This window comes from Ranitomeya variabilis, chromosome 3, assembly GCF_051348905.1.
Source record: "Ranitomeya variabilis isolate aRanVar5 chromosome 3, aRanVar5.hap1, whole genome shotgun sequence".
Lineage (NCBI taxonomy): Eukaryota > Metazoa > Chordata > Amphibia > Anura > Dendrobatidae > Ranitomeya > Ranitomeya variabilis.
Genome location: NC_135234.1, coordinates 238508464 through 238534569, shown reverse-complemented (window position 1 = coordinate 238534569; position 26106 = coordinate 238508464). Strand labels below are relative to the sequence as shown.

The 26106-nt window shown below is 43.5% G+C and overlaps 1 protein-coding gene across 2 annotated transcripts in view; it reads right to left on the bottom strand.

Annotated features, from left to right (window-relative positions):
* Positions 1-26106, bottom strand: part of ACACA (acetyl-CoA carboxylase alpha) — a 483059-nt gene that overhangs the window by 116750 nt on the left and 340203 nt on the right. For both annotated transcript variants that reach the window (XM_077295311.1, XM_077295310.1), the window contains exons 47-48: positions 19965-20085; positions 7671-7767 (exon numbers count right to left, since the gene is read on the bottom strand). In XM_077295311.1, coding sequence (XP_077151426.1) covers positions 7671-7767; positions 19965-20085 — 218 coding nt within the window. The remainder of the gene's footprint in view (positions 1-7670; positions 7768-19964; positions 20086-26106) is intronic.

Genomic DNA, 26106 nt, shown 5'->3' with positions numbered 1-26106 from the left:
TTGAGGCCGATGGAGCGGAGCATAGTGAGGAGGAGCTGATGATCCAGTGTCAAATGCTGCGGACAGATCCAGGAGAATTAGCATGGAGTAGTGACCATTAGATTTAGCTGTTAGTAGGTCCTTAGAGACTTTAGTGAGGGCAGTTTCAGTAGAGTGTAAAGAGCGGAAACCAGATTGGAGAGGGTCGAGAAGAGAGCTATCTGAGAGATAGCGGGTAGGACGGGAGTGGACCAGGCGTTCGAGGAGTTTGGAGATGAAGGGAAGATTAGAGACAGGTCTTAGGTTTTTTAAGTAATGGATGTATGATGGCATGCTTAAATGAGGATGGAAAAATTCCGGAAGTGAGAGAAAGGTTGAATATTTTTGTTAGGTGAGAGGTGACAGCCGGGGAAAGGGACTGGAGGAGATGTGACGGAATGGGGTCACTGGTGCAAGTGGTTGGGCGAGAAGATGCAAGGAGCCTGATTACTTCTTCTTCTGTAACTGGTTCAAAGTCAGAGAGTGAACTAGATGCAGTGGGGGAGGGAGGACAGTGCATGGCATGAAGAGATTGGGAGATGATTTCCTGTCGAATGTGGTCAATTTTTTCTTTGAAGTAATTGGCCAGACCGTCAGCGCGGAGATCTCTTGGGTTGAGTAGGGACTGGAAAGTGTCAAAGAGACGTTTAGGGTTATTGGATAGTGAGGTGATGAGGGTGTCGAAATAGGTTTGTTTGGAGAGGTGAAGGGCAGAGTTGTATGTTTTTAGCATGAACTTATAATGGATACCCTAAATCTTGTTTTAAAAAAAAAAATCACAAATATAAAGGAAACTGTTATATTTAACATTTTTTTCTATCCAAGCCAACTACCGTAATTTAAAAATGTAATTACAGGAACATATAAAGGGTCAGATTCATCAAGGCTTTGGTGACAGTATTCTAGCATAGAAAGCTTTAAAAAGTGGCCTAATTTTGGCCCAACTGATGAGTGCACTAAAATTTTGTTGACTTTTGGATTTCCCACAACATTTTTGCCCTACTCCAACAAAGTGGGTGGAGACGAGGATTGGGGACCGTCACTCTCAAATTCATGACAGTGTTCCTTATGCCACAAATCTTACCTCCAGCAGGGACTGGAGTAGGATTTGTGGTGAGGCACACACGGGGGGCACGCCACTCATTTGGCTCTCCTCCTTCTTTTTTAACCTAATCTGGGGAATGAAACAATTAACATTTATTAATTTTGTATGAGGCATAAAATGAAATTAATGTAACAATGACATCTCCAGGTTACAAGGATGAAATACAGTGAAATCCGGTCAAATCATAGGAAGAGAAGTACTGTATAATGAATCAGCATGCTCAGCTAGTTGACAAGGCATATGTGCAGAAGTTCAGCAGCCTTGTCCATGATTCCTAACCTTTTTACCATGAGAGATCCCCTGGAGGTTTGGGGAACCTCTTCTACAATGGATTAGTCATTATCACACTGGGGACACAGAACCCCATTGCATGGAGAACACGTGCCATAGTTCCTTAGATCCTAGGCTTAAGGCCTATTTAGATGAGCTAGTAATCGAAAACGAGTCATGCTTGATTATTGGTCTATCTAAACAGGTGGACAATCACCTGGCAAATTGACAAATGAGAAAAACACCCATTCATAGAGTTCAATGATTTTTAATTAGACTTAAAATATCATTGTTCTGGATAGCACATGCCCCAGACAGTCCCAGAATTCTCAAAGATGGAGCAGACTGTAGAGTGACTCCGATGTCTGCACAGCCCCCACAGCGCTATTGTATATTCAGACACTTAGCCAATATCAGGGGCAGGTAGAAACCATGCAGGGAACTCGCCATACCCGACAGTCCCAGAATTCTCAGTCCCCGAAAGAGCTGTTCTATAGTCGGACACTTAGCCAATGTCAGTGGAATTGCTAGGGTCTATAAAGATCAGGAAAACTAGACACAATACTACAACACCATGACTAAACAATCACTGTAATGCATCTCTCTATTTATTTTTTTCACATAGGCCTAATTTTACCTTATCTTGCTCATTGCGGTTCTTGGGTTATGTTTTTCATTCCTTTTATCGGTATTTATTTTTTGTAAGGTAGACTTGTATAATACTGAGAAAACTGTGAACAGAAGACACATATTCCTTTCTCACTCAGTAGTTGATTTGTTTTAACAGCATGCACCATAGAAAGTGCATTTATGATTCACTGCAGTGTATCTCCACGAGCGGACAAACAACGCTAGACAGAAAATTGCAGTTTTTTTATTTTTTTTCCTGTATTTTAGGGTTTATCCTGAACCTTGAGCATAACACGCTTTATATACCACAGAACAACACATCTTCAGATATTCTTTTATGAACTCAACTGCTAATTCCCCCCAGACAATTAAAAGACTGGAAGTCAGACGTCAATGTTTAACGCATGTGTTCTATTAATGATTTTCATGGACAGATCACGTACACGTCTATGGGGCTATTCACATGTCGTTTTCTTTGTGGACCGTGTATTCATGCAAAAATTAAAGAGACTTGTCAGTTTTTTACCTGCATCACTAATGAAAAGTATCAATACAAGTCTATGAGTGTGCAGTCCACATTCCTAGGATAGGAGAATCTTGACGGTAAAGACGGACATACTGACCAAACATTTATAAAACTTGTATCAAAAATACCGATGACACTAGTACTATTTTATTTTGTACATGAACAAACACAGACATAAGAATGAGGCCTAAGGGCATGTTCAGACATGTCCTTTTTGTCACATTGTTCACAAAGTGTACCTGTATAAAATAAGCCGTGTTTTACAGTACCAGCATAATCAATTAGATTTGTGAAATCTTACGTATACACACTTTTTCTCCACACATATTTTAAGCCTTCAAAACCTACAAGAAGCAAAATGAACATAAACCCTGCTGTAACTAAATACGTAAGGAGCAAAAGTGCATTTAAATACCGTATATACTCGAGTATAAGCCGAGATTTTCAGCCCAAATTTTTGGGCTGAAAGTGCCCCTCTCGGCTTATACTCGAGTCACGGTCGGCGGCAGGGTCGGCGGGTGAGGGGGAGAGGGCGCTGAGGCATACTTACCTGCTTCCGGGGCTCCTGGCGCTCCCCCTGCCCGTCCCACGGTCTCCGGGTGCTGCAGCTCTTCCCCTGTTCAGCGGTCACGTGGGACCGCTCATTAAACTTAGGAATATGGACTCCACTCCTATAGGGGTGGAGCCGCATATTCATTTCTCTAATGAGCGGTAACGGTGACCGCTGATAGAGGAAGAGGCTGCGGCACCCGGAGACCAGCTGTCCGGGGGAAGGAGCGGGACGCCGGGAGCAGGTAAGTATTACATATTCACCTGTCCGCGTTCCACACGCCGGGCGCCGCTCCATCTTCCCAGCGTCTCTCCGCACTGACTGTGCAGGTCAGAGGGCGCGATGACGCATATAGTGTGCGCGCCGCCCTCTGCCTGATCAGTCAGTGCAGGGAGACGCCGGGAAGATGGCGCCGAGGAGCTGCAAGCAAGAGAGGTGAGTATGTCTTTTTTTTTTTATTGCAGCAGCAGCAGCAGCAATGGCACAGCTTTCTATGGTACATCTATGGGGCAATAATGAACGGTGCAGAGCACTATATGGCACAGCTATGGGGCAATAATGAACGGTGCAGAGCACTATATGGCACAGCTATGGGGCAATAATGAACGGTGCAGAGCACTATATGGCACAGCTATGGGGCAATAATGAACGGTGCAGAGCACTATATGGCACAGCAATGGGGCAATAATGAATGGTGCAGAGCACTATATGGCACAGCTATGGGGCAATAATGAACGGTGCAGAGCACTATATGGCACAGCTATGGGGCATTAATGAACGGTGCAGAGCACTATATGGCACAGCTTTCTATGGTACAGCTATGGGGCAATAATGAACGGTGCAGAGCACTATATGGCACAGCTATGGGGCAATAATGAACGGTGCAGAGCACTATATGGCACAGCTATGGGGCAATAATGAACGGTGCAGAGCACTATATGGCACAGCTATGGGGCAATAATGAACGGTGCAGAGCACTATATGGCACAGCTTTCTATGGTACAGCTATTGGGCAATAATGAACGGTGCAGAGCACTATATGGCACAGCTATGGGGCAATAATGAACGGTGCAGAGCACTATATGGCACAGCTATGGGGCAATAATGAACGGTGCAGAGCACTATATGGCACAGCTTTCTATGGTACAGCTATGGGGCAATAATGAACGGTGCAGAGCACTATATGGCACAGCTATGGGGCAATAATGAACGGTGCAGAGCACTATATGGCACAGCTATGGGGCAATAATGAACGGTGCAGAGCACTATATGGCACAGCTTTCTATGGTACAGCTATGGGGCAATAATGAACGGTGCAGAGCACTATATGGCACAGCTTTCTATGGTACAGCTATGGGGCAATAATGAACGGTGCAGAGCACTATATGGCACAGCTATGGGGCAATAATGAACGGTGCAGAGCACTATATGGCACAGCTATGGGGCAATAATGAACGGTGCAGAGCACTATATGGCACAGCTATGGGGCAATAATGAACGGTGCAGAGCACTATATGGCACAGCTATGGGGCAATAATGAACGGTGCAGAGCACTATATGGCACAGCTATGGGGCAATAATGAACGGTGCAGAGCACTATATGGCACAGCTATGGGGCAATAATGAACGGTGCAGAGCACTATATGGCACAGCTATGGGGCAATAATGAACGGTGCAGAGCACTATATGGCACAGCTATGGGGCAATAATGAACGGTGCAGAGCACTATATGGCACAGCTATGGGGCAATAATGAACGGTGCAGAGCACTATATGGTACAGCTATGGGGCAATAATGAACGGTGCAGAGCACTATATAGCACAGCTATGGGGCAATAATGAACGGTGCAGAGCACTATATGGCACAGCTATGGGGCAATAATGAACGGTGCAGAGCACTATATGGCACAGCTATGGGGCAATAATGAACGGTGCAGAGCACTATATGGCACAGCTTTCTATGGTACAGCTATGGGGCAATAATGAACGGTGCAGAGCACTATATGGCACAGCTATGGGGCAATAATGAACGGTGCAGAGCACTATATGGCACAGCTTTCTATGGTACAGCTATGGGGCAATAATGAACGGTGCAGAGCACTAAATGGTACAGCTATGGGGCAATAATGAACGGTGCAGAGCACTATATGGCACAGCTATGGGGCCATAATGAACGGTATGGAGCATCTATTTTTATTTTTGAAATTCACCGGTAGCTGCTGCATTTTCCACCCTAGGCTTATACTCGAGTCAATAAGTTTTCCCAGTTTTTTGTGGCAAAATTAGGGGGGGTCGGCTTATACTTGGGTCGGCTTATACTCGAGTATATACGGTAACACAGGGTTCTTAGTAATACTGTTATTGATCAAAAGCACTTTTGCTTTTTACTTATTTAGTTCCAGCAGGGTTTATGTTAATTTTGCTTCTTGTTGGTTTTATTTGCTTTATGGCCAAAGGGAATATGCATTTATGTGCAGCATGTATACCAACTTAAACAGAGTTCAATTTTTGTGTTTCTTCTTTGTATTTTTGCATTTTGTGCAAGCTGGGGTGTGGCCTCCCTCTCCTGAGCTGGAAATTTAATTCAAAAGCTTCCCCAGGCTGGTATCCAAAGTTTGGGACCCAGTCCTTTGTCTGCCCTTATTCACACACTGAGGTTAACTCTGACACATGGTAAGGTTTGTAATATTAGACAGTGTAGGACCGTCCCTATAGGAGTCACCTTGTCGACAGTGGGATGACTTTTATGCTATTTTTGATCAAAAACAGTGTTACTAAGAACTCTGTGTTATTTAAATGCACTTTTGCTTTTTATTTATTTAGTTACAGCAGGGTTTATGTTTATTTTGCTTCTCGTAGGTTTTGCATGCTTTATTGCCAGCTGACTAGCGGTGGACACTGCATTGCTGCATGACACGTGGACGCTCCACTTCTACTGGCTATTTAAAGGCACTGGTTAAACTGGCCTGGACTCGTTGCCTCCACAGTGACATACTCCGGATATAGATGCGTGACACAACAAACTAACTTCACTATGGCCACCACATATTCATTCCCTACTTGGCCGCATGTAACTGAAGAAGACCACCTGTCACCGAAACGTTTTTGTTGTATCTTACTACTTCTACTACATTAAAAACTACCAAAGAGCTTCATCATAAGTTGAGTGCCAGGTTTTATTCTTCTATTGGTACACGGTGTGGAAACCTACCTTAGAACCTATTCTAGTTGTGCATACGATGCCTATTATACATTTATTGCCAATGTGAGCATGCGTTTATGTGCTGCATGTATACTAACAAACCAAGCTCAACTTTTTTTTTTTTTTTAATATTCTAAGGTTTGTTGTATATTTGCTAAGGCACAGAGTGTCAATTCTTTCAGTGCTTTTGCAGCAGTTTTCACCTACTCAAATAAATGGGTGACAAAAACATGCAAAAATGCTACAAAAATGCGTTTATTTAACACAGCAGATTCTTGCTAGCACTCTATTAAACAAAAACAAAAAACTGGCGGATAGCTTCCTGAAGTGGCTTTGTTGACGCATGAACAAAATGCTGCAAAAAAAACAAAAACAAACAACGGCAAACAGCGTCTTTTTCATAAAATGAACATAATGCACAGCCATGTCAAAAAGACATTGCTGTGCACATGTTCAGCCTTTTGTCACTTCTTGTAACTGCTTCAGGGTTTCAGAAACTCTAAAGTGGTTAAAAGAAGTGACATGCTCATTAATCAGCACCTTTCGCTGGGACGCCGACTGTACTCTATACTTCAACGTCAAAAACGCTGGCAGCAAGGCAAAACCATCGACTTCAGGAAGATATCTGCTAGTGTTTTTCTGAAGCTGCGGCGCCTGATAAAATGTGGCGACTGTGCTGGCATCAAAAAGATGCTGTGTGCACATATCCTTCCAGTTAACACACCGGTACCTTCTGGGAATCTACTAGGCACAAGGGTTTTTGCTTTGAACGTAGCACTTTTTCCTTTTATCTATAAGAAACCTTTATGAGAATATTTTTTTGGTCTCCAATAGCAAAATTTCAGTGTTCAGTTTTCCTAAACTGCTCTGGTAAAAGAAAAGCGGAGCTGTGCTGATTGGATGCTATGGGTAACAAAGCCAGTTTTAATTTTCGACAGTTGTCATAAATATGCCCCAATGGCTTCTTAAATGATGCGGCTTTTCCTGCCCCTAGTTATCAACAGTTACTGTCAGGTGAAGACGACTCTAGCTGTACATTTCTCCTGGGGTGGCCTAATCAGTAGACAAAAATGGTTGGGTTAGAGCAGAAGGACCACACATGAGCACAGATTTGTGTCATGGGATACATGATCAATTAAATTATGAAAATGCAAGCCTCCCAAGTATTTGCATCCCCATTGGCAACACATTTATATCCTTAACCTCAAAATACCTACTCTAGGGTGATTGTAATGTATGAGAACACACTGTTTGCCCACCAAAGATTAGCATAAGTGTAAATAGAGAAAAGAAAAACTGAAGATAATAATAAAAAGTTTGTAAAATAAAAACTATAATTTATTGTACAATTGTAGACCACTTCATCTCACCTGGCTCTTCCAACCACTACGGTTTGTGCCCATGGCTGCATTATTTCCATAAAAGATGCATGGTCAAAGAATCCATTTAACCACTGTCCTTTCTGACCTACAGAAACAAGAAAATTATGTTTTTGTTTCATTGTATGACATTTTTCTGAATTTATTAAATCATTATTACCGTATTCTTTCTTCTATTAGAAGCAGTTGTAGGTAAAGACATTTGGTTTACAACATCATGGTAATGCAACTGGAAAAATACTCAATTACACAATTCACAACATAACATTGAAACATACTGTAGTTACTAAGTTCGAGTCCCTATGTTGTTTTAGACTGTGTTCACATGTGCCATTTCTGTCCTGCTTTTTATGTTGGTTGTCAGTTGCTTCTTTGTGATATGGCTTCTACTGCTATCTACCTATGTGACTCAATACATAACTCAGTAAAGAAGGTAATATAGCAAGGTACAATTTGCCATTCTCTTATATAGTAGGTAAACTTTCAGCTGATTCTATTAAAGAAAACATTACATATATAGGTTTTTACATTCTTTGGAATACATCAGAATTATTACAATATCTAAAAGGCAGAACGCACATGGCAGATTAGTTTTTGGTATAGTAAGGAAGGATGAAAAGCCTAGAAGAGATCTGTACATGCAATAAAAGTTATCAAAACTGCAAATATCAATAATTAAGACTATAGTACTATAAAACTAGGCACCCACATAAAATAACTGTCCAGCAAACCTGACATTTTCAGTGAGCTGTACTGACAAGCTTATGTATAAGGGGCTTCTTGACTCTTCCCTTCATGGCAGATGTGAGTGGAAAATGGGATCAAGCATGTTGGATTCCAGCAGTCCCGCTAAGCGGATAGCAATCATGTGCATTACAGCTGAAGAGGACAAAGGTGGACCATTTAGAAGAAGAATTTGTGCCTTTAGGCTATGTGCACACGTAAGAAAAGAGGTGCAGAATTTTCTGCACAAAATCCGCATCTCCTGGCAGAATCCGCAGCTGCGGATTTGCCGTGGTTTTTATGCGGATTTAGTGCGGTTTTTGTGCGGAATTGATGCGGATTTTGTGCAGATTTTCTGCAGTTTTTCCCAATGCGGATTTCTATTATGGAGGGGTGCAGAAACGCTGCAGATCCGCACAAAAGAAGTGACATGCCCTTCTTTAAAATCCGCAGCAATTCCGCACTGATTTTTCTGCATCATGTGCACAGCTTTTTTTTTTTTTTAAACATTGATTTACATTGTACTGGAAATCACAGTGCGGATCTGCAGCGTTTCTGCGTGGAAAAAAAACGCTGCGGATCTGCACTAAATCCGCATCGTGTGCACACAGCCTTAAAGAGAACATGTCAGCAGTATTTTATTACCTACAGAGCCATATTGGCACGGTCATACTGATTAAAATGATACATCAAGTGAAGAAATCTGTTTTGTAGATTTTCTTTAATCTTTTTTGAAGTTTCCTTGTATTTATGTCTTTGTGCATTGGGGAGGGCCTGTGGGCAGGGTCTTCAAATTTGTTCCATCCCCTCCGCAGTCTTTTCTTTTTCTATATTTAAAATTTTGCACTGGCACAGTCATAGCCGCGAGCAGCGCTTGCGCAGATTGAGCTTTTGGAAGGAATATCGTGCTAGTTGCTGCACTTGTGTAGATTGCTCAGTGCCACAAGCGCCATTTTACTGAAGCCCACCATTTGTTAAATCTGAGCAAACACCTCCAGCAGGAAGGACTAGTGGTGTGCTTCAGTAAAATGACACCAGCTGCACTGAGCAATCTACGCATGCGCAGCTGCTGGTGCTATTTTCCTGAAGACTTCCAAAAGCTCAAACTGTGCAAGTGTCACTCGCGGCTAAGACGGTGTTGGCACAAAAATGTAAACAAAGAAGAAAAGACACTCCGATACAGGGGAGGGGATTGAACAAAGCTGAAGACCATGTTCACAGTCCCGCCCCGATGCATGAAGAGATGAATTCAAGGATACATCAAACAAGGATTAAAGACAATCTACAAAATGTAGATCAGTATGACAGCGCCAATATGGCCTGTCAGTACTTTACTTAGTAAAATGCTGCTGACAAGTTCTCTTTAAAGAGAATGTGACAGTAGATTGATGCTCAGTTTATAATTTTCTCTGAATTAATGCTACACTGTCAGAGAAACCATACTTTCAAATGCCTAGCTGTGGACTATGTGTCTCGGAGGACTAGTAAGAGGCAGTTGTCCAGCAGGTTCTTCCTATCCCACTCCCTTACACTGACTGGTCTATCCTTAAACTCACATAGGAGGACTGGTCAGTCATGGAGAGCAGGTGTGGAGAAGTCCGAAATGCACGATCCCAACAAGGTTTTCAAAGTACTGTATATACTCGAGTATAAGCCGAGATTTTAAGCCCAAAAAAATGGGCTGAAAGTGCCCCTCTCGGCTTATACTCGAGTCATGGTAGGCGTGAGGGGGAGCGACGAATGTAGCATACTCACCTGCTCCTGGCGCTGTCCCTGCATGTCCCATGGTCTCCGGTGCCGGCAGCTTCTTCCCCTGTTCAGCGGTCACGTGGTACCGCTCATTAAAGTAATGAATATGGAATCCATTCCCATAGGGGTGGAGCTGCATATCATTACTGTAATGAGCGGTACCAGTGACCTCTGAACAGAGGAAGAGCTGTGGGCGCTGGAGACCATCTGTCTGGGAGAAGTTGCCAGGGACCGCGCCAGGAGCAAGTGAGTATTTTATATTCACCTTTCCTCGTTCCAGTGACGCTCCGTCTTCCGCGTCCTTTGCAGTGACTGTTCAGGTCAGAGGGCGCGATGACGTATTAGTGTGCGTGCCGCCCTCTGCCTGAACAGTAAGTGCGGAGAGACTGGACCCTGAGGGGCAGCAACAAGAGGTGAGTATGTCATTTTTTTTTATTGCAGCAGCATTATATGTGGCACACTGTTATATGGAGCATCTATAGGGCCATAGAGAACTGTATGGAGCATTATGTGTGGCACATTGTTATGTGGAGCATCTTATGGGGCCATAAAGAACTGCATGGAGCATTATATGTGGCAAATTGTTATATGGAGCATCTATGGGGCCATAATGAGCTGTATGGAGCATTATATGTGGCACATTGTTATATGGAGCATCTATGGGGCCATAATGAGCTGTATGGAGAATTATATGTGGCACATTGTTATATGGAGCATCTATGGGACCATAAAGAACTGCATGGAGCATTATATGTGGCACATTGTTATATGGAGCATCTATGGGGCCATAATGAGCTGTATGGAGCATTATATGTGGCACATTGTTATATGGAGCATCTATGGGGCCATAATGAGCTGTATGGAGAATTATATGTGGCAAATTGTTATATGGAGCATCTATGGGGCCTGTTATGATCTGGTGGCCTAGGAGCAGCATGAGACGTACTCTGGAGAAGGTGGTGCCTGTACTGACCGCAGACCCTGAACCTAACACCGCAACTAGAAGTAGCTGTGGAATGTACCTAGCGCTCCCTAGACATCTCGACACAGCCGGAGGACTAATTACCCCTAGAGATAGAAAAGGGAAAACTATCTTGCCTCAGAGAAAATCCCCAAAGGATAGGCAGCCCCCCCCCCCCCCACACAAATATTGACTGTGAGAGGAGAGGGAAAAAACATACACAGACTGAAATCAGAATTTAGCAAAGGAGGCCACTTCTAGCTAAATAGAAAGGATAGGACAGAGTACTATGCGGTCAGTATTAAAACACTAGAAAATATCCACCACAGAAAATACAAAAACTCCACAGCTAACTAAAGATATGGAGGGTATATCTGCATCTCCAGAGATACCAGCTTGGCTAAACAAATCCTTATACAGACCAAGCTGGACAAGACAAAAACATGGAAAAGAACTGAACAATAAGGCCACAGCATGTGGACAGCAAAAAATCAAGGCCAGAACTTATCTTTGTTGAAAAGAACTGCAAAGCAGGAGAGACCAGGCAGAGATGTGAATCCTCCAGGAACAATGGACAACTGGCACTGACTAAAGGGTGAAGCAAGACTAAATAGCCCAGTCAAAATTGCACAAAGTGAACACACCTGATAAATGCTGCGATTCAGAGACAGCAGCGCTACCACTTACAACCACCGGAGGGAGCCCAAGAGCAGAATTCACAACAGTACCCCCCCCCCTTGAGGAGGGGTCACCGAACCCTCACCAGAGCCCCCAGGCCGATCCAGACGAGCCAAATGAAAGTCACGAACCAAATCATCAGCATGAACATCGGAGGCAACAACCCAAGAATTATCCTCCTGGCCATAACCCTTCCATTTGACAAGACACTGAAGCCTCCGCCTCGAAAAACGAGAATCCAAAATCTTCTCAACCACATACTCCAACTCCCCATCAATCAACACCGGGGCAGGAGGATCAACAGAGGGAACAACGGGCACCACATATTTCCGCAACAAAGATCTATGAAAAACATTATGGATGGAAAAAGAGGCTGGAAGGGCCAAACGAAAAGACACTGGATTGATAATCTCAGAAATCCTATAAGGGCCAATAAACCGAGGCTTAAACTTAGGGGAAGAAACCTTCATAGGGACATGACGGGAAGACAACCAGACCAAATCCCCAACCCGAAGCCGGGAACCAACACACCGACGACGGTTAGCAAAACGCTGAGCCCCCTCCTGCTGCAACCTGTCAACCACAGAGTCCACCCCAGGACAATCAGAAGGCTCAACCTGCCCCGAAGTAAAACAAGGATGAAAACCAGAGTTACAAAAGAAGGGTGAAACCAAGGTAGCAGAACTAGCCCGATTATTAAGGGCAAACTCGGCCAATGGCAAGAAAGCCACCCAATCATCCTGATCAGCAGACACAAAGCATCTCAAATAAGTTTCCAAAGTCTGATTAGTTCGCTCGGTTTGGCCATTTGTCTGAGGATGAAACGCGGAAGAAAAAGACAAATCAATGCCCAGCCTAGCACAAAAGGCCCGCCAAAACCTAGAAACAAACTGGGAACCTCTATCGGACACAATGTTCTCCGGAATGCCATGCAAACGAACCACATGCTGAAAAAACAACGGAACCAAATCAGAAGAGGAAGGCAACTTAGGCAAAGGTACCAAATGAACCATCTTAGAAAACCGGTCACAAACCACCCAGATAACTGACATCCTCTGGGAAACCGGAAGATCCGAAATAAAATCCATAGAAATATGCGTCCAAGGCCTCTCAGGGACCGGCAAAGGCAAAAGCAACCCACTACCGCGGGAACAGCAAGGCTTGGCCCGCGCACAAGTCCCACAGGACTGCACAAAAGAACGGACATCCAGTGACAAAGAAGGCCACCAAAAGGACCTACCAACCAAATCTCTGGTACCAAAAATCCCAGGATGACCGGCTAACACAGAACAATGAACCTCCGAAATCACTTTACTAGTCCATCTGTCAGGAACAAACAATTTCCCCACTGGACAGCGGTCAGGTTTATCAGCCTGAAATTTCTGAAGAACCCGTTGTAAATCAGGGGAGATGGCAGAAAGAATCACCCCTTCCTTCAAAATACCGACCGGCTCAAGGACCCCAGGAGAATCAGGCAAAAAGCTCCTAGAGAGGGCATCAGCCTTAACATTCTTAGAACCCAGAAGATACGAGACCACAAAATCAAAACGGGAGAAAAACAGGGACCATCGGGCCTGTCTAGGATTCAGCCGTTTGGCAGACTCGAGATAAATCAGATTCTTATGATCGGTCAAGACCACAATACGGTGCTTGGCCTCCTCAAGCCAATGTCGCCACTCCATTGCCAACAACTCACGATTGCCGACATCATAATTGCGTTCCGCAGGCGAAAACTTTCGAGAAAAGAAGGCACACGGTTTCATCAAGGAACCATCAGAATTCCTCTGAGACAAAACGGCCCCTGCCCCAATCTCAGAAGCGTCAACCTCAACCTGAAAAGGAAGAGAAACATCCGGCTGACGCAACACAGGGGCAGAAGTAAATCGGCGTTTAAGCTCCTGAAAGGCAGAAACAGCCGCAGAGGACCAATTCGTCACATCAGCGCCTTTCTTCGTCAAATCGGTCAGGGGTTTAACCACACTGGAGAAGTTGGCAATGAAACAGCGATAAAAATTAGCAAAGCCCAAAAATTTCTGAAGGCTCTTCACGGATGTGGGCTGGATCCAATCATGAATGGCCTGAACCTTAACCGGATCCATTTCTATAGATGAGGGAGAAAAAATGAAACCCAAAAAAGAAATCTTCTGTACTCCAAAGAGGCACTTAGACCCCTTCACAAACAAGGCATTATCACGAAGGATCTGAAATACCATCCAGACCTGTTTCACATGAGACTCCCAATCATCTGAAAAAATCAAAATATCATCCAAATATACAATCATGAATTTATCAAGATAATTCCGAAATATATCATGCATGAAGGACTGAAACACAGATGGAGCATTAGAGAGTCCGAATGGCATCACAAGGTATTCAAAATGGCCTTCGGGCGTATTAAACGCAGTTTTCCATTCGTCACCCTGCTTAATACGAACAAGATTATATGCCCCTCGAAGGTCAATCTTAGTAAACCAACTAGCCCCCTTAATCCTAGCAAACAGATCAGAAAGCAAAGGCAAAGGGTACTGGAATTTGACCGTGATCTTATTCAAGAGGCGATAATCAATACAGGGTCTCAAGGAGCCATCTTTTTTGGCAACAAAAAAAAAACCTGCTCCCAATGGTGAAGAAGATGGCCGAATATGCCCCTTCTCCAAGGACTCCTTAACATAGCTCCGCATGGCGGTATGTTCTGGCACAGACAGGTTGAAAAGTCGGCCCTTAGGGAACTTACAGCCTGGAATCAAGTCAATAGCACAATCACAGTCCCTATGCGGTGGAAGGGAACTGGACTTGGGCTCATTGAATACATCCTGGAAATCTGACAAAAACTCAGGAATTTCAGAAGAGGGGGAGGAGACAATTGACATCACAGGAACGTCACCATGAACCCCCTGACAACCCCAACTAGTCACAGACATAGATTTCCAATCTAATACCGGATTATGCACCTGTAACCATGGGAAACCCAGCACAATAGCATCATGCAAATTATGCAACACCAGAAAACGACAATCTTCCTGATGGGCTGGCGCCATGCACATGGTCAGCTGTGTCCAAAACTGAGGTTTATTTTTAGCCAACGGTGTAGCATCAATGCCCCTCAAAGGAATAGGACTCTGCAAAGGCTGCAAGGGGAAACCACAACGTCTGGCAAATTCTAAGTCCATTAAGTTTAGAGCGGCGCCTGAATCAACAAATGCCATGCCAGAAAATGACGATAATGAGCAGATCAGGGTCACAGATAACAGAAATTTAGGTTGTACAGTACTGATGGTAACAGAACTAGCGATTCTCTTGGTTCGCTTAGGGCAATCAGAAATAACATGAGCAGAATCGCCGCAGTAAAAACACAACCTATTCTGACGTCTGAATCCTTGTCGTTCAGCTCTAGACACAATCCTATCACACTGCATAGGCTCAGGACTCCGCTCGGAAGACAATGCCATAGTGTGCACAACTCTGCGCTCGCGCAAGCGCCGATCAATCTGATTGGCCAGAGGCATAGAATCACTCAGACCAGCAGGCGTTGGGGAACCCCACCATAACATCTTTAACGGATTCAGAAAGACCCTTTCTGAAGATTGCCGCCAAGGCATCCTCATTCCATTTAGTCAGTACAGACCATTTTCTAAACTTCTGGCAATATGATTCTGCCGCTTCTTGACCCTGAGACGGGGCCAACAAGGTCTTCTCAGCATGATCCACTGAATTAGGTTCGTCATACAATAACCCAAGCACCTGAAAAAGGTGTCTACATTAAGCAACGCCGGATTCCCAGGTTCCAGGGCAAATGTCCAATCCTGGGGGTCACCACGCAGCAGAGATACAATAATTTTAACCTGCTGGATGGGATCACCAGAGGAACGGGGTTTCAGAGCAAAAAATAGTTTACAGTTATTTTTAAAGCTCAGAAATTTAGACCTATCCCTAAAAAACAAATCAGGAGTTGGAATTCTAGGCTCTAAAACTGGAGTCTGAATGATATAATCAGAAATACCCTGTACTCTAGCAGCAAGTTGATCCACACGAGAAGCCCATCCCTGAACATCCATACCAGCGCCGAAATCCTGAGCTACCCAGAGGTAAAGAGGGAAGAGAAAAAAAAAAACACAACAGACTACAGAAAAAAAAAAATGGCTCAGCACTTTCCTTCCCTTCTTCTGAGATGCGGTTAACTCATTGTTGGCCAGTTGTACTGTTATGATCTGGTGGCCTAGGAGCAGCATGAGACGTACTCTGGAGAAGGTGGTGCCTGTACTGACCGCAGACCCTGAACCTAACACCGCAACTAGAAGTAGCCGTGGAATGTACCTAGCGCTCCCTAGACATCTCGACACAGCCGGAGGACTAATTACCCCTAGAGATAGAAAAGGGAAAACTATCTTGCCTCAGAGAAAATCCCCAAAAGATAGGCAGCCCCCCCACAAATATTGACTGTGAGAGGAGAGGGAAAAAACATACACAGACTGAAATCAGAATTTAGCAAAGGAGGCCACTTCTAGCTAAATAGAAAGGATAGGACAGAGTACTATGCGGTCAGTATTAAAACACTAGAAAATATCCACCACAGAAAATACAAAAACTCCACAGCTAACTAAAGATATGGAGGGTATATCTGCATCTCCAGAGATACCAGCTTGGCTAAACAAATCCTTATACAGACCAAGCTGGACAAGACAAAAACATGGAAAAGAACTGAACAATAAGGCCACAGCATGTGGACAGCAAAAAATCAAGGCCAGAACTTATCTTTGTTGAAAAGAACTGCAAAGCAGGAGAGACCAGGCAGAGATGTGAATCCTCCAGGAACAATGGACAACTGGCACTGACTAAAGGGTGAAGCAAGACTAAATAGCCCAGTCAAAATTGCACAAAGTGAACACACCTGATAAATGCTGCGATTCAGAGACAGCAGCGCTACCACTTACAACCACCGGAGGGAGCCCAAGAGCAGAATTCACAACAGGGGCCATAATGAGCTGTATGGAGCATTATATGTGGCACATTGTTATATGGAGCATCTATGGGGCCATAATGAGCTGTATGGAGCATTATAGGTGGCACATTGTTATATGGAGCATCTATGGGGCCATAATGAGCTGTATAGAGCATTATATGTGGCACATTGTTATATGGAGCATCTATGGGGCCATAATGAGCTGTATGGAGCATTATAGGTGGCACATTGTTATATGGAGCATCTATGGGGCCATAATGAGCTGTATAGAGCATTATATGTGGCACATTGTTATATGGAGCATCTATGGGGCCATAATGAGCTGTATGGAGCATTATAGGTGGCACATTGTTATATTGAGCATCTATGGGGCCATAATGAGCTGTATAGAGCATTATATGTGGCACATTTTTTATGGAGCATCTTATGGGGCCATAATGAACTGCATGGAGCATTACATGTGGCACATTGTTATATGGAGCATCTATGGGGCCATAATGAACTGTATGGAGCATTATATGTGGCACATTTTTATATGGAGCATCTTATGGGGCCATAATGAACTGTATGGAGCATTATATGTGGCACATTGTTATATGGAGCATCTTATGGGGCCATAATCAGCATTTGTGCAGCATTATATGGGGCATATTTTAATATGGAGCATCTTATGGGGCCCATCATAAATTTTATGGAGCATTATATGGGGCGTATTTTGTATGGAGCATCTTATGGGGCCCATCATGAACTGTATGGAGCATCTTATGGGGCCCATCATGAACTGTATGGAGCATTATATGGGGCTCCTGATTCAATATTGATATTCAAATACACTTAACCTACTGATGTCTCAATAACCTACTGATGTCTCAATTAATTTTACTCTCAATTAATTTTACTTTTATTGGTATCTTTTTATTTTTGACATTTACCGGTAGCTGTTGCATTTTCCACTCTAGGCTTATACTCGAGTCAATAAGTTTTCCCATTTTTTTGTTGCAAAATTAGGGGGTCGGCTTATACTCGAGTTGGCTTATACTCGAGTATATATGGTATGTTTTCTCTGAAATGCCACAGTAAAACACACATGGCTATAATAAAATGCAGCTAGTGATTTATTGATGCTTCATTTGGATCGGCAGCATGAATCTTCTTTCAGACCCCCATTAAAATTTCTGATAACAGTTGGAAAAATGGAGACAAACAAAAAAGAATCATAAATGATCAATGACGAAGCTAAAAACAACAATTCTAGATGGGGAGTACCAAAGCTTGCACTGATGAAAGACTGCATGGCAGTGGCAGAGCCCACTCAATCACCATGATGAAACAGTACATGTGAGTACCATATCTACCACTGGCATTTCATGTACTATAACGTTAGGCTGCCGGTAGGGGTGATATAATAGAAGGTGGCTCCATCACAGTTCCGTAAATGCGCAAATAATTATTTTAGATAATTATAATGATACATATTTTAATAGAGGCTTATTGGATATTTACTGATATTCTACAAGAAAACTACAAACATTCCCTTACAGACATTTAGAATTTTTCTTTGAAGGTAAATGAAATAATAACTAATATTAACCTTTCATATTCATCTGCACTATAGTTCATTAAGAAGGAAAATCATACTACAATTAACAAAATCTATTTTTTTTCTTCCAAGTTGGAATAACTTGTGCCAAACTCTAAGCAATCAGCCATGTGTCCCAGAGATGTCTGAGTCAGCATGAGCGCAGTATGGAAAGTGCGCCATAATGATTAATGTTTGATAGTTTCCATCTTATTCCTTGCGTCCGACACTTTAAACAAGCTAAAGCACGGCAAACAGTCAACGCAGAAAACAGATTCATTTGAACCCCAACCTCTGAAATCATAAGCCCAAAACCAATTAAAACAATGTCTCCAAGTGCTGTAACCTTTCCTGACTTAAAGTGGCAGGCAAGAGTGTTTTATCATGGAGAAAAAAGCCTTGTAATTACTATGTTCTACATTGCAGGCTTCTTGGCCCCAATGTACAGTGTGAGCATCCATTCAGACCTATCTTCCAATCATGAGCCTGAGCTGCTGGTTTAGATTCCAGCCCAGTGTCTCGCGTCACATTGAAGAATCTCGTAGCCCTATCTTCTCTAATAAATGGCTTTAACTTTTCACCTACCAGATATCTACTTTAACTTATCACCTGGAATCATCTGCTTTTCCTAACGCCTCCACTAAATTAAAATCTGAAAGCCACCCGATTTGGAGCCTGGCTGGAGCTAGCAGTTCAGACAGGAGGATGAATAGTCGCAGAGGGAATGTAAAAATATTATCCAAATAGAGCAAACTGAGCTAACCACAAACCTATTTAATGTTTCTTCAATCTCATTCACCTTCTCTTCCCGGAGTTTAAGGACGTCTGCACATTTCAAAATTGGGGTGTTATTAGCTTTTACCAAACAGCAGAGGGAAGGTTGGGAAGCAATTTTCTGTCTCAAATAGATGCAAGATTGGGAGCGTCTATGGCTCTCAGATGCAGTCAGAACCATAAGAAAATTAAACAGCTCATAAAAGTACAAATGAAGCGGATAAATAAAGCTGCTGTTTATTGTTACAATTGTTTTTTTCTTCAGGAGTAATAGACCACAAAGTAGCCTGCACAACAATTAATGAATACAGTAAAAAGTTCCATGTAGTGAGCTACTATAAATTACATCTGCGTATTAGAATCCTGTGATGAGCCCTGCGGCTACATAAGCTTACAAACTACGTGGACATATACAACACTTTGGAAATGGTCTTACTTGGGGTTCCATCTACATGTTTTATGGCGCTTTACATTATTTCTTGATGCTTTCTTGTAGATCTGTTATTACAAATGACATGTTCCTTGAGGTACATTTACAAATATACATTTTCAGTTACTGATATTATATAGTAAATTTTGTCAAAAAACCTCAGCAAATCCAAATCAAACCCATTTCCACCTGAGAAATCTGTAGTGTATCTACTCCATGTGTCCATACTCTGCAAGTCAGATTGTTGTGTACCCTAGAAACTAAGTGGTATAAAAAGCAAGGAATTCGTACTCCCCGTTTTCAGTGTAGTGATGACCATATTTCCCCACTGAGCTCTCTGGATGCCCTTATCAGTCCGATTTTTAAGATATTAAACATATACAAATTTCACATTTTAGACATGGCATAAATACTTTCAAGCATGTACATACTTGGGTGAGGTCGTCCAGCCAGCATCCATCTAGGATCATAAGGTGCTTTGGTGGGAACAAAATCAATTGGCCTTTCAATTGGATCCTTTGGGGTAATTATGGGCACAGGACTGGACACACACTAGTAAATAAGACAAAAACAGAAATTCAGGAATAATTGATCTTTACAGGAAATAACATATGCATAGAAAATGCCAGCACAATTATTCAAACTGTTGTAAAATAAAAAGAGAATATAATTAAAAAAAACAATGCAAAAACCAGCAGAGCAATATAATGGATGATACAACTGGATAAATACTGTTGTTTGACAACTTTTTGAATATTAGAGTATACATCATGTTTTGGGGAGGCCAAGTTTAGTCTTATTCAGTTAGCCCAAGGTTGAATTCTACGTTACTTATTTTTCGGCTTTACCATTCAGCTAGGTAGAGAGTGGGATATACTTCACAAATATTGTAAATACATGTATATCAATGGGTTTCGATTTTAGAAATACATAAGACTACTGCTGATGAATAGCGTTAACAGTGGGGACAGTGTGCGTGTTGGAAATCGTATAAATTGGAGTGCAACCTCTTCCAGAGCGCTCTGGACCGCAGCCTTGGCTGAAGGTTCACTTTCCAACCAGACAATGACCCTAAGCACACAGCTAAAACAAAGGAGTGGCTTCAGAACAACTCTGTGACCATTCTTGACTGGTCCAGCCAGAGCCCTGACCTAAGCCCTGGAAGAAGTTTTCATCCAAAATATCTCTGTGCACTTGGCCGCATTCATGTTTCCTTCAAAGACAACCAGTCGTCCTGTCCCTGCAGCTGAAAAACACCCCCATAGCATTATGCTGCCACCACCATTTTCACTGTTGGGATTGTATTGGGCAGGTGATGAGCAGTGCCTGGCTTTCTCCACACATACCGCTTAGAATTTTCACCAAAAAGGTCTATCTTCGTCTCATCAGACAAGAGAATCTTATTTCTCATAGTCTGGGAGTCCTTTGGGTGTTTTTTAGCAAACTCTATGCGGGCTTTCATATGTCTTGCACTGAGGAGAAGCTTCCGTCTGGCCATTCTGCTATAAAGGCCCGACTGGCGGAGGGCTGCAGTGATAGCTGACTTTGTGGAACTTTCTCCCATCTCCCTACTGCATTCTCTGGAGCTCAGCCACAGTGATCTTGGGGTTCTTCTTTACCTCTCTCACCAAGGCTCTTCTCCCGTGATTGCTCAGCTTGGCTGCACAACCAGGTCTAGGAAGACTTTTGGTGGTCCCAAACTTCTTCCATTTAAGGATTATGGAGGCCACTGTGCTCTTAGGAACCTTGAGTTCTGCAGAAATTCTGTTGTAATCTTGGCCAGATCTGTGCCTTGCCACAATTCAGTATCCGAGCTCCTTGGCCAGTTCCTTTGACCTCATGAATCTTATTTGGTCTGACATGCACTGTGAGCTGTGAGGTCTTATATAGACAGCTGTGTGCCTTTTCAAATCAAGTCCTATCAGTTTAATTACACACAGCTAGACTCCAATGAAGGAATAGAACCATTTCAAGGAGGATCACAAGGAAATGGACTGCATGTGACTTAAATATGAGTGTCTGAGCAAAGAGTCTGAATACTTATGACCATGTGTTATTTCAGTTATTCTTTTATAATAAATAGACAAAAAAAATCTACATTTCTGTTTTTTTTTCATTCAAGATGGGGTGCAGAATGTATATTAATGAGAAAAAAATGAACTTTTTTGAATTTACCAAATGGCTGCAATGAAACAAACAGTGAAAAATTTAAAGGGGTTTAAATACTTTCCACACCCACTGTGTGTATAATATATATATACAGGGGTTGGACAAAATAATGGAAACACCTGGAAACATCAACAAAAGTTAGTTTAATATGGTGTAGGTCCACCTTTTGCGGCGATTACAGCCTCAATTCTCCGAGGTATGAATTCATATAAGGTGCAAATTGTTTCCAAAGGAATTTTAGCCCATTCTGCAGTTAAAACACTCTCCAGTTCTTTGAGTGACGATGGTGGCGGAAATCGACATCTAATTTGAATCTCTAAAATCGACCCTAAATGCACAATATTGTTTAGGTCTGGGGATAGTGGGGGCCAAATGAGATGCTCAACTTCATTAGAATGTTTCTCGTGCCATGCTTTAACGATTCTAGCTGTATGAATTGGTGCATTATCATCCGGAAAGATGGCGTTCCCCTCCGGGAACAGTGCTTGAACCATTGGATGCACTTGGTCACCCAAAATACCTAAATAATCTCAGCTGTTAATTCTTCCATGAAGGGATATCATTGGCCCGGCGGATCTCCATGAAATAGCATCCCAGATCATCACAGAACCTCCGCCATGTTTTACGGTTGGGTGAAGGCAGTCTGGATGGAATGCTTCTTTCGGCTGTCTCCAAATGTACACTCGGCCGGAGGTCGGAAATAGGGTAAACGATGATTCGTCTGAGAATATCACATGTTTTCACTGCTTGAGGGACCAATTCTGGAGGTTTCTACACCACTCTAAACGCTTGGAAACATTTGTCATTGAGAGCAGCTGTTTTTTAATTGCAGCTCTTCCGTGGAATCCAGATTTGTGCAGCTCCCGACTAACAGCTTTCGTGGAAACTGGGTTCTGTAGGTGTTCATTGAGCTCAGCAGTGATTTTCGGAGCCGTGGTCTTGCGATCCTCTCTCCAACGGTCTCTCTCAGTCAAATTTGACTTTCGGCCGGACCTGTGCTTTGCTGCGGACGTTTTTCCTTCTCTTTCAAACGCAGTCATTACTTTGGAGACAGTACCTCTTGACACGCCAAGCATTCGAGCACTTTCTGGTACACTAATGCCTGCCATACGAGCACCAACAATTTGGCCTCTTTGAAAATCCGAGAGGTCTGCCATTGGTATCAGGTTCTCATCAATGTTCTTACAATTATGCAAAACAAACAGTTAATTTACATACACATCACATAACACAAATAATCAACTACAAAATGTTACCATATGTCACTGTTTGCATGTTTATCACATGTTCGAAGATTATGATGCCAAAACGCTAAGTGTTTCCATTATTTTGTCCAACCCCTGTATATATATATATATATATATATATATATATATATATATATATATATATATATATATATATATACACACACACACACACACATACATATTTATTACACATACATATATATATATATATTTCCAGGTCACCACCTGACAGCACACTGGAGGACGTCCTTCTTATCCATGATGGGACAGGAAACACGAGAGGTTAAAAGGACCCTCCCCCTACCACCCTTCAGTGTTTTTCCTGTCCCATTATGGATAGGAACGGCGAGAGGAGCTACCGTTCTGTGCGGGGGGATTGTGGATCGGGGGGCTTTGCCTCACCCTTCCCTCCATGAGGCACCCGCTGGCCGACACCCGCCCGAGGGTCCCTCTGCCTACCAGTGTAGCGCTGCTCCTGGTATGAGGATCGCTTCCCCCTGGCGGGGGCTCTCGATCCTTCCGTCACGCCCCCTGGTGCATGCGATCCTGCCGGTTGCCTCTGCGGACGTCGGCGTCTCCATGCGGCCGGCATGAGGAAGCAAATCGTCGCTGCACCATCCTCTCTTTCCGGCCGCGTCACTTCCGGTTTGCGGCTGAGGGGGGCGGGCGGCGTCTCCGAAACAGGAAGCGGTAGTGAGCGCAGGAGCGCTGTACAGATGAACAGACGAGCAGAAATATAAGGTATGTGCAGTAAGCGATCTCCGGTGCATCATGGAGGACGCAGCTAGAGAAGGGCAGGAGTCCACGGCGCTAGTGAGTAGACCAGGGGATCGGTATTATGGACATTTAAAAAAAAAAATAAAAAAAAAAAATGGGGCATTATCCTGGAGTTATGTTATTTTTCTATAGGCGGCCTCATTACCAGAAAAACCGTTAAAGAAGCCTGGCAAAAGCAAAAAATTTCCTATTTGCGCAGCCAAACTGAAAGATACCTGGCAGAAACCCCTATGTGAAGCGTGCACCTGCAGAATCATAGGAGAGGAGCAGGCTTCTCTTATGTCAAATATGAGAGCCATGATAAGAGAGGAGGTCCAGGCTTCTGTATCAGGTCTGGCACTACCTCAAGCCTCACCTTCAGAGAGACCGAGCAAAAGGCAGAGGGTCGATTACTCTTCAGGAGATTCGTTATCTGCTGTATCGGATATAGAGGAGGAAGAGGAGAGCAGAGACCCCCCACAGAGAGGGAGAAAATACTTATTCTCTGCGGCAGACACAGGAGAACTGTTGGAGGCTGTGCGGCATACTATGCAGATTGAGGATCCACAACCATCTTGTTCAGTTCAGGACGAAATGTTTGGTGGCTTGCGCTCACAGACTGCAAAAGTGTTTCCAGTAAATTCCCATATCAGATCCATGATTTTGGATGAATGGGAGGAGGCGGAGAAGAGATTGACTATCCCTAAAGATTTCCGACTCCGCTTGCCGTTTGACCCGGATGAAGTTAAAGAATGGGTCGATATACCTAAAATAGACATTCCATTGGCTAAAGTGTCCAGAAGAACCTCAATCCCTTTTGAGGACTCTTCCAATCTAAAAGAGCCCATGGACAGAAAGGCAGATGGACTTTTAAAAAGGACCTGGGAGAGTTCTTCGGCGGTTATCGGAGCTAATATCGCAGCAACATCAGTGGCTCGCTCCATGGACCTGTGGCTAAATGATCTTCAGGATCAATTAATAGCCAAAACTCCTAGAGATACTATCATGAAATCTCTGCCTCTGTTAAAATTGGCAACCGCCTTTTTGGCAGACGCGTCCGCGGAGACGGTTAGGTTCGCGGCTAGAGGTCAATCTCTCTCTAATGCAGCCCGAAGAGCTATCTGGCTCAAAAACTGGTCGGGTGATATGCACTCCAAAAATAAATTGTGTTCCATACCCTTCTCTGGGGGCAGGGTCTTCGGACCGGTCCTCGACGATATATTAGAGAAAGCCTCAGACGTAAAAAAGGGGTTCCCCGAAGAAAAGCCTAAAAAATTCCAGCCCTTTCGGAGACCCCGCTATAATCAGAAACAGGATTACAGGGGTAAAGGGAAGCAAGGTAGATGGAGCTACCAGAAAGGGGGAGACAGTAGACCCAAAACCAAAGACTCGAGTTACTCAGGTCCGAGGTCTAGCTACCATAGGAAATGACGCCATCAGAGTAGGGGGTCGTCTAGCCGGATTCCTAGAAGGTTGGAGGGGAATAACAACGAGTCCTTGGGTGTTACAGGTGGTGTCCCAGGGGTACAAAATCGAATTTTCCTCCCTTCCGCCCGAAAGATTTCTGGTGTCCAGCACACATCTAAAATCATCATCCCCCATGTGATCGGATATACAGGACCTCCTAAAAATGGCGGCAATTGTTCCGGTCCCCTCCCAAGAAGAGTACAGAGGTCATTACTCGAATCTCTTCTCAATAACAAAACCATCGGGAGAGTCGAGAACGATAATAAATCTGAAGCACCTAAACAACTGGGTGGTATACAAAAGATTCAAAATGGAGTCAATTCGGTCTACCATTCCTCTGTTGGGAAGGGGTATGGTGATGTGCACTCTAGATCTAAAGAGTGCATATTACCATGTTCCCATTTGCCTAAACCACCAAAAATTCCTGCGGTTTGCGGTAAACATGGAAGGGAAGATCTATCACTTTCAATTCCGCTGTCTCCCCTTCGGCCTGGCGTCGGCTCCCAGGGTTTTTACAAAACTTATGGTAGAGGTAGTCGCATATCTGAGAAATCGGGATGTGATGGTAATCCCTTATCTAGACGACTTTTTGATAGCGGCAGAGTCAGTAAACCAGCTCAGGGTCAACTGTCAGTTCCTCATCTCCACACTAGAGAGTCTCGGTTGGATTATAAATTGGAAGAAATCGGATCTAATACCGAAATCCAGAATAAAATTCCTAGGAGTCATGCTCGACTCAGAAACAAGAATGTCCTACCTTCCGGAAGACAGGCTAAAGGGTATAATAAAAAAGGTCCATCATTTCTCCCGAGGCCGAAATACGATCAGAGACGGGATGAGAATACTGGGATTGATGACGGCCTGCATCCCTTGCGTGAGATGGAGCCAGTTTCATTCCCGACAGCTTCAGCAGGGAGTTCTGAGGAGCTGG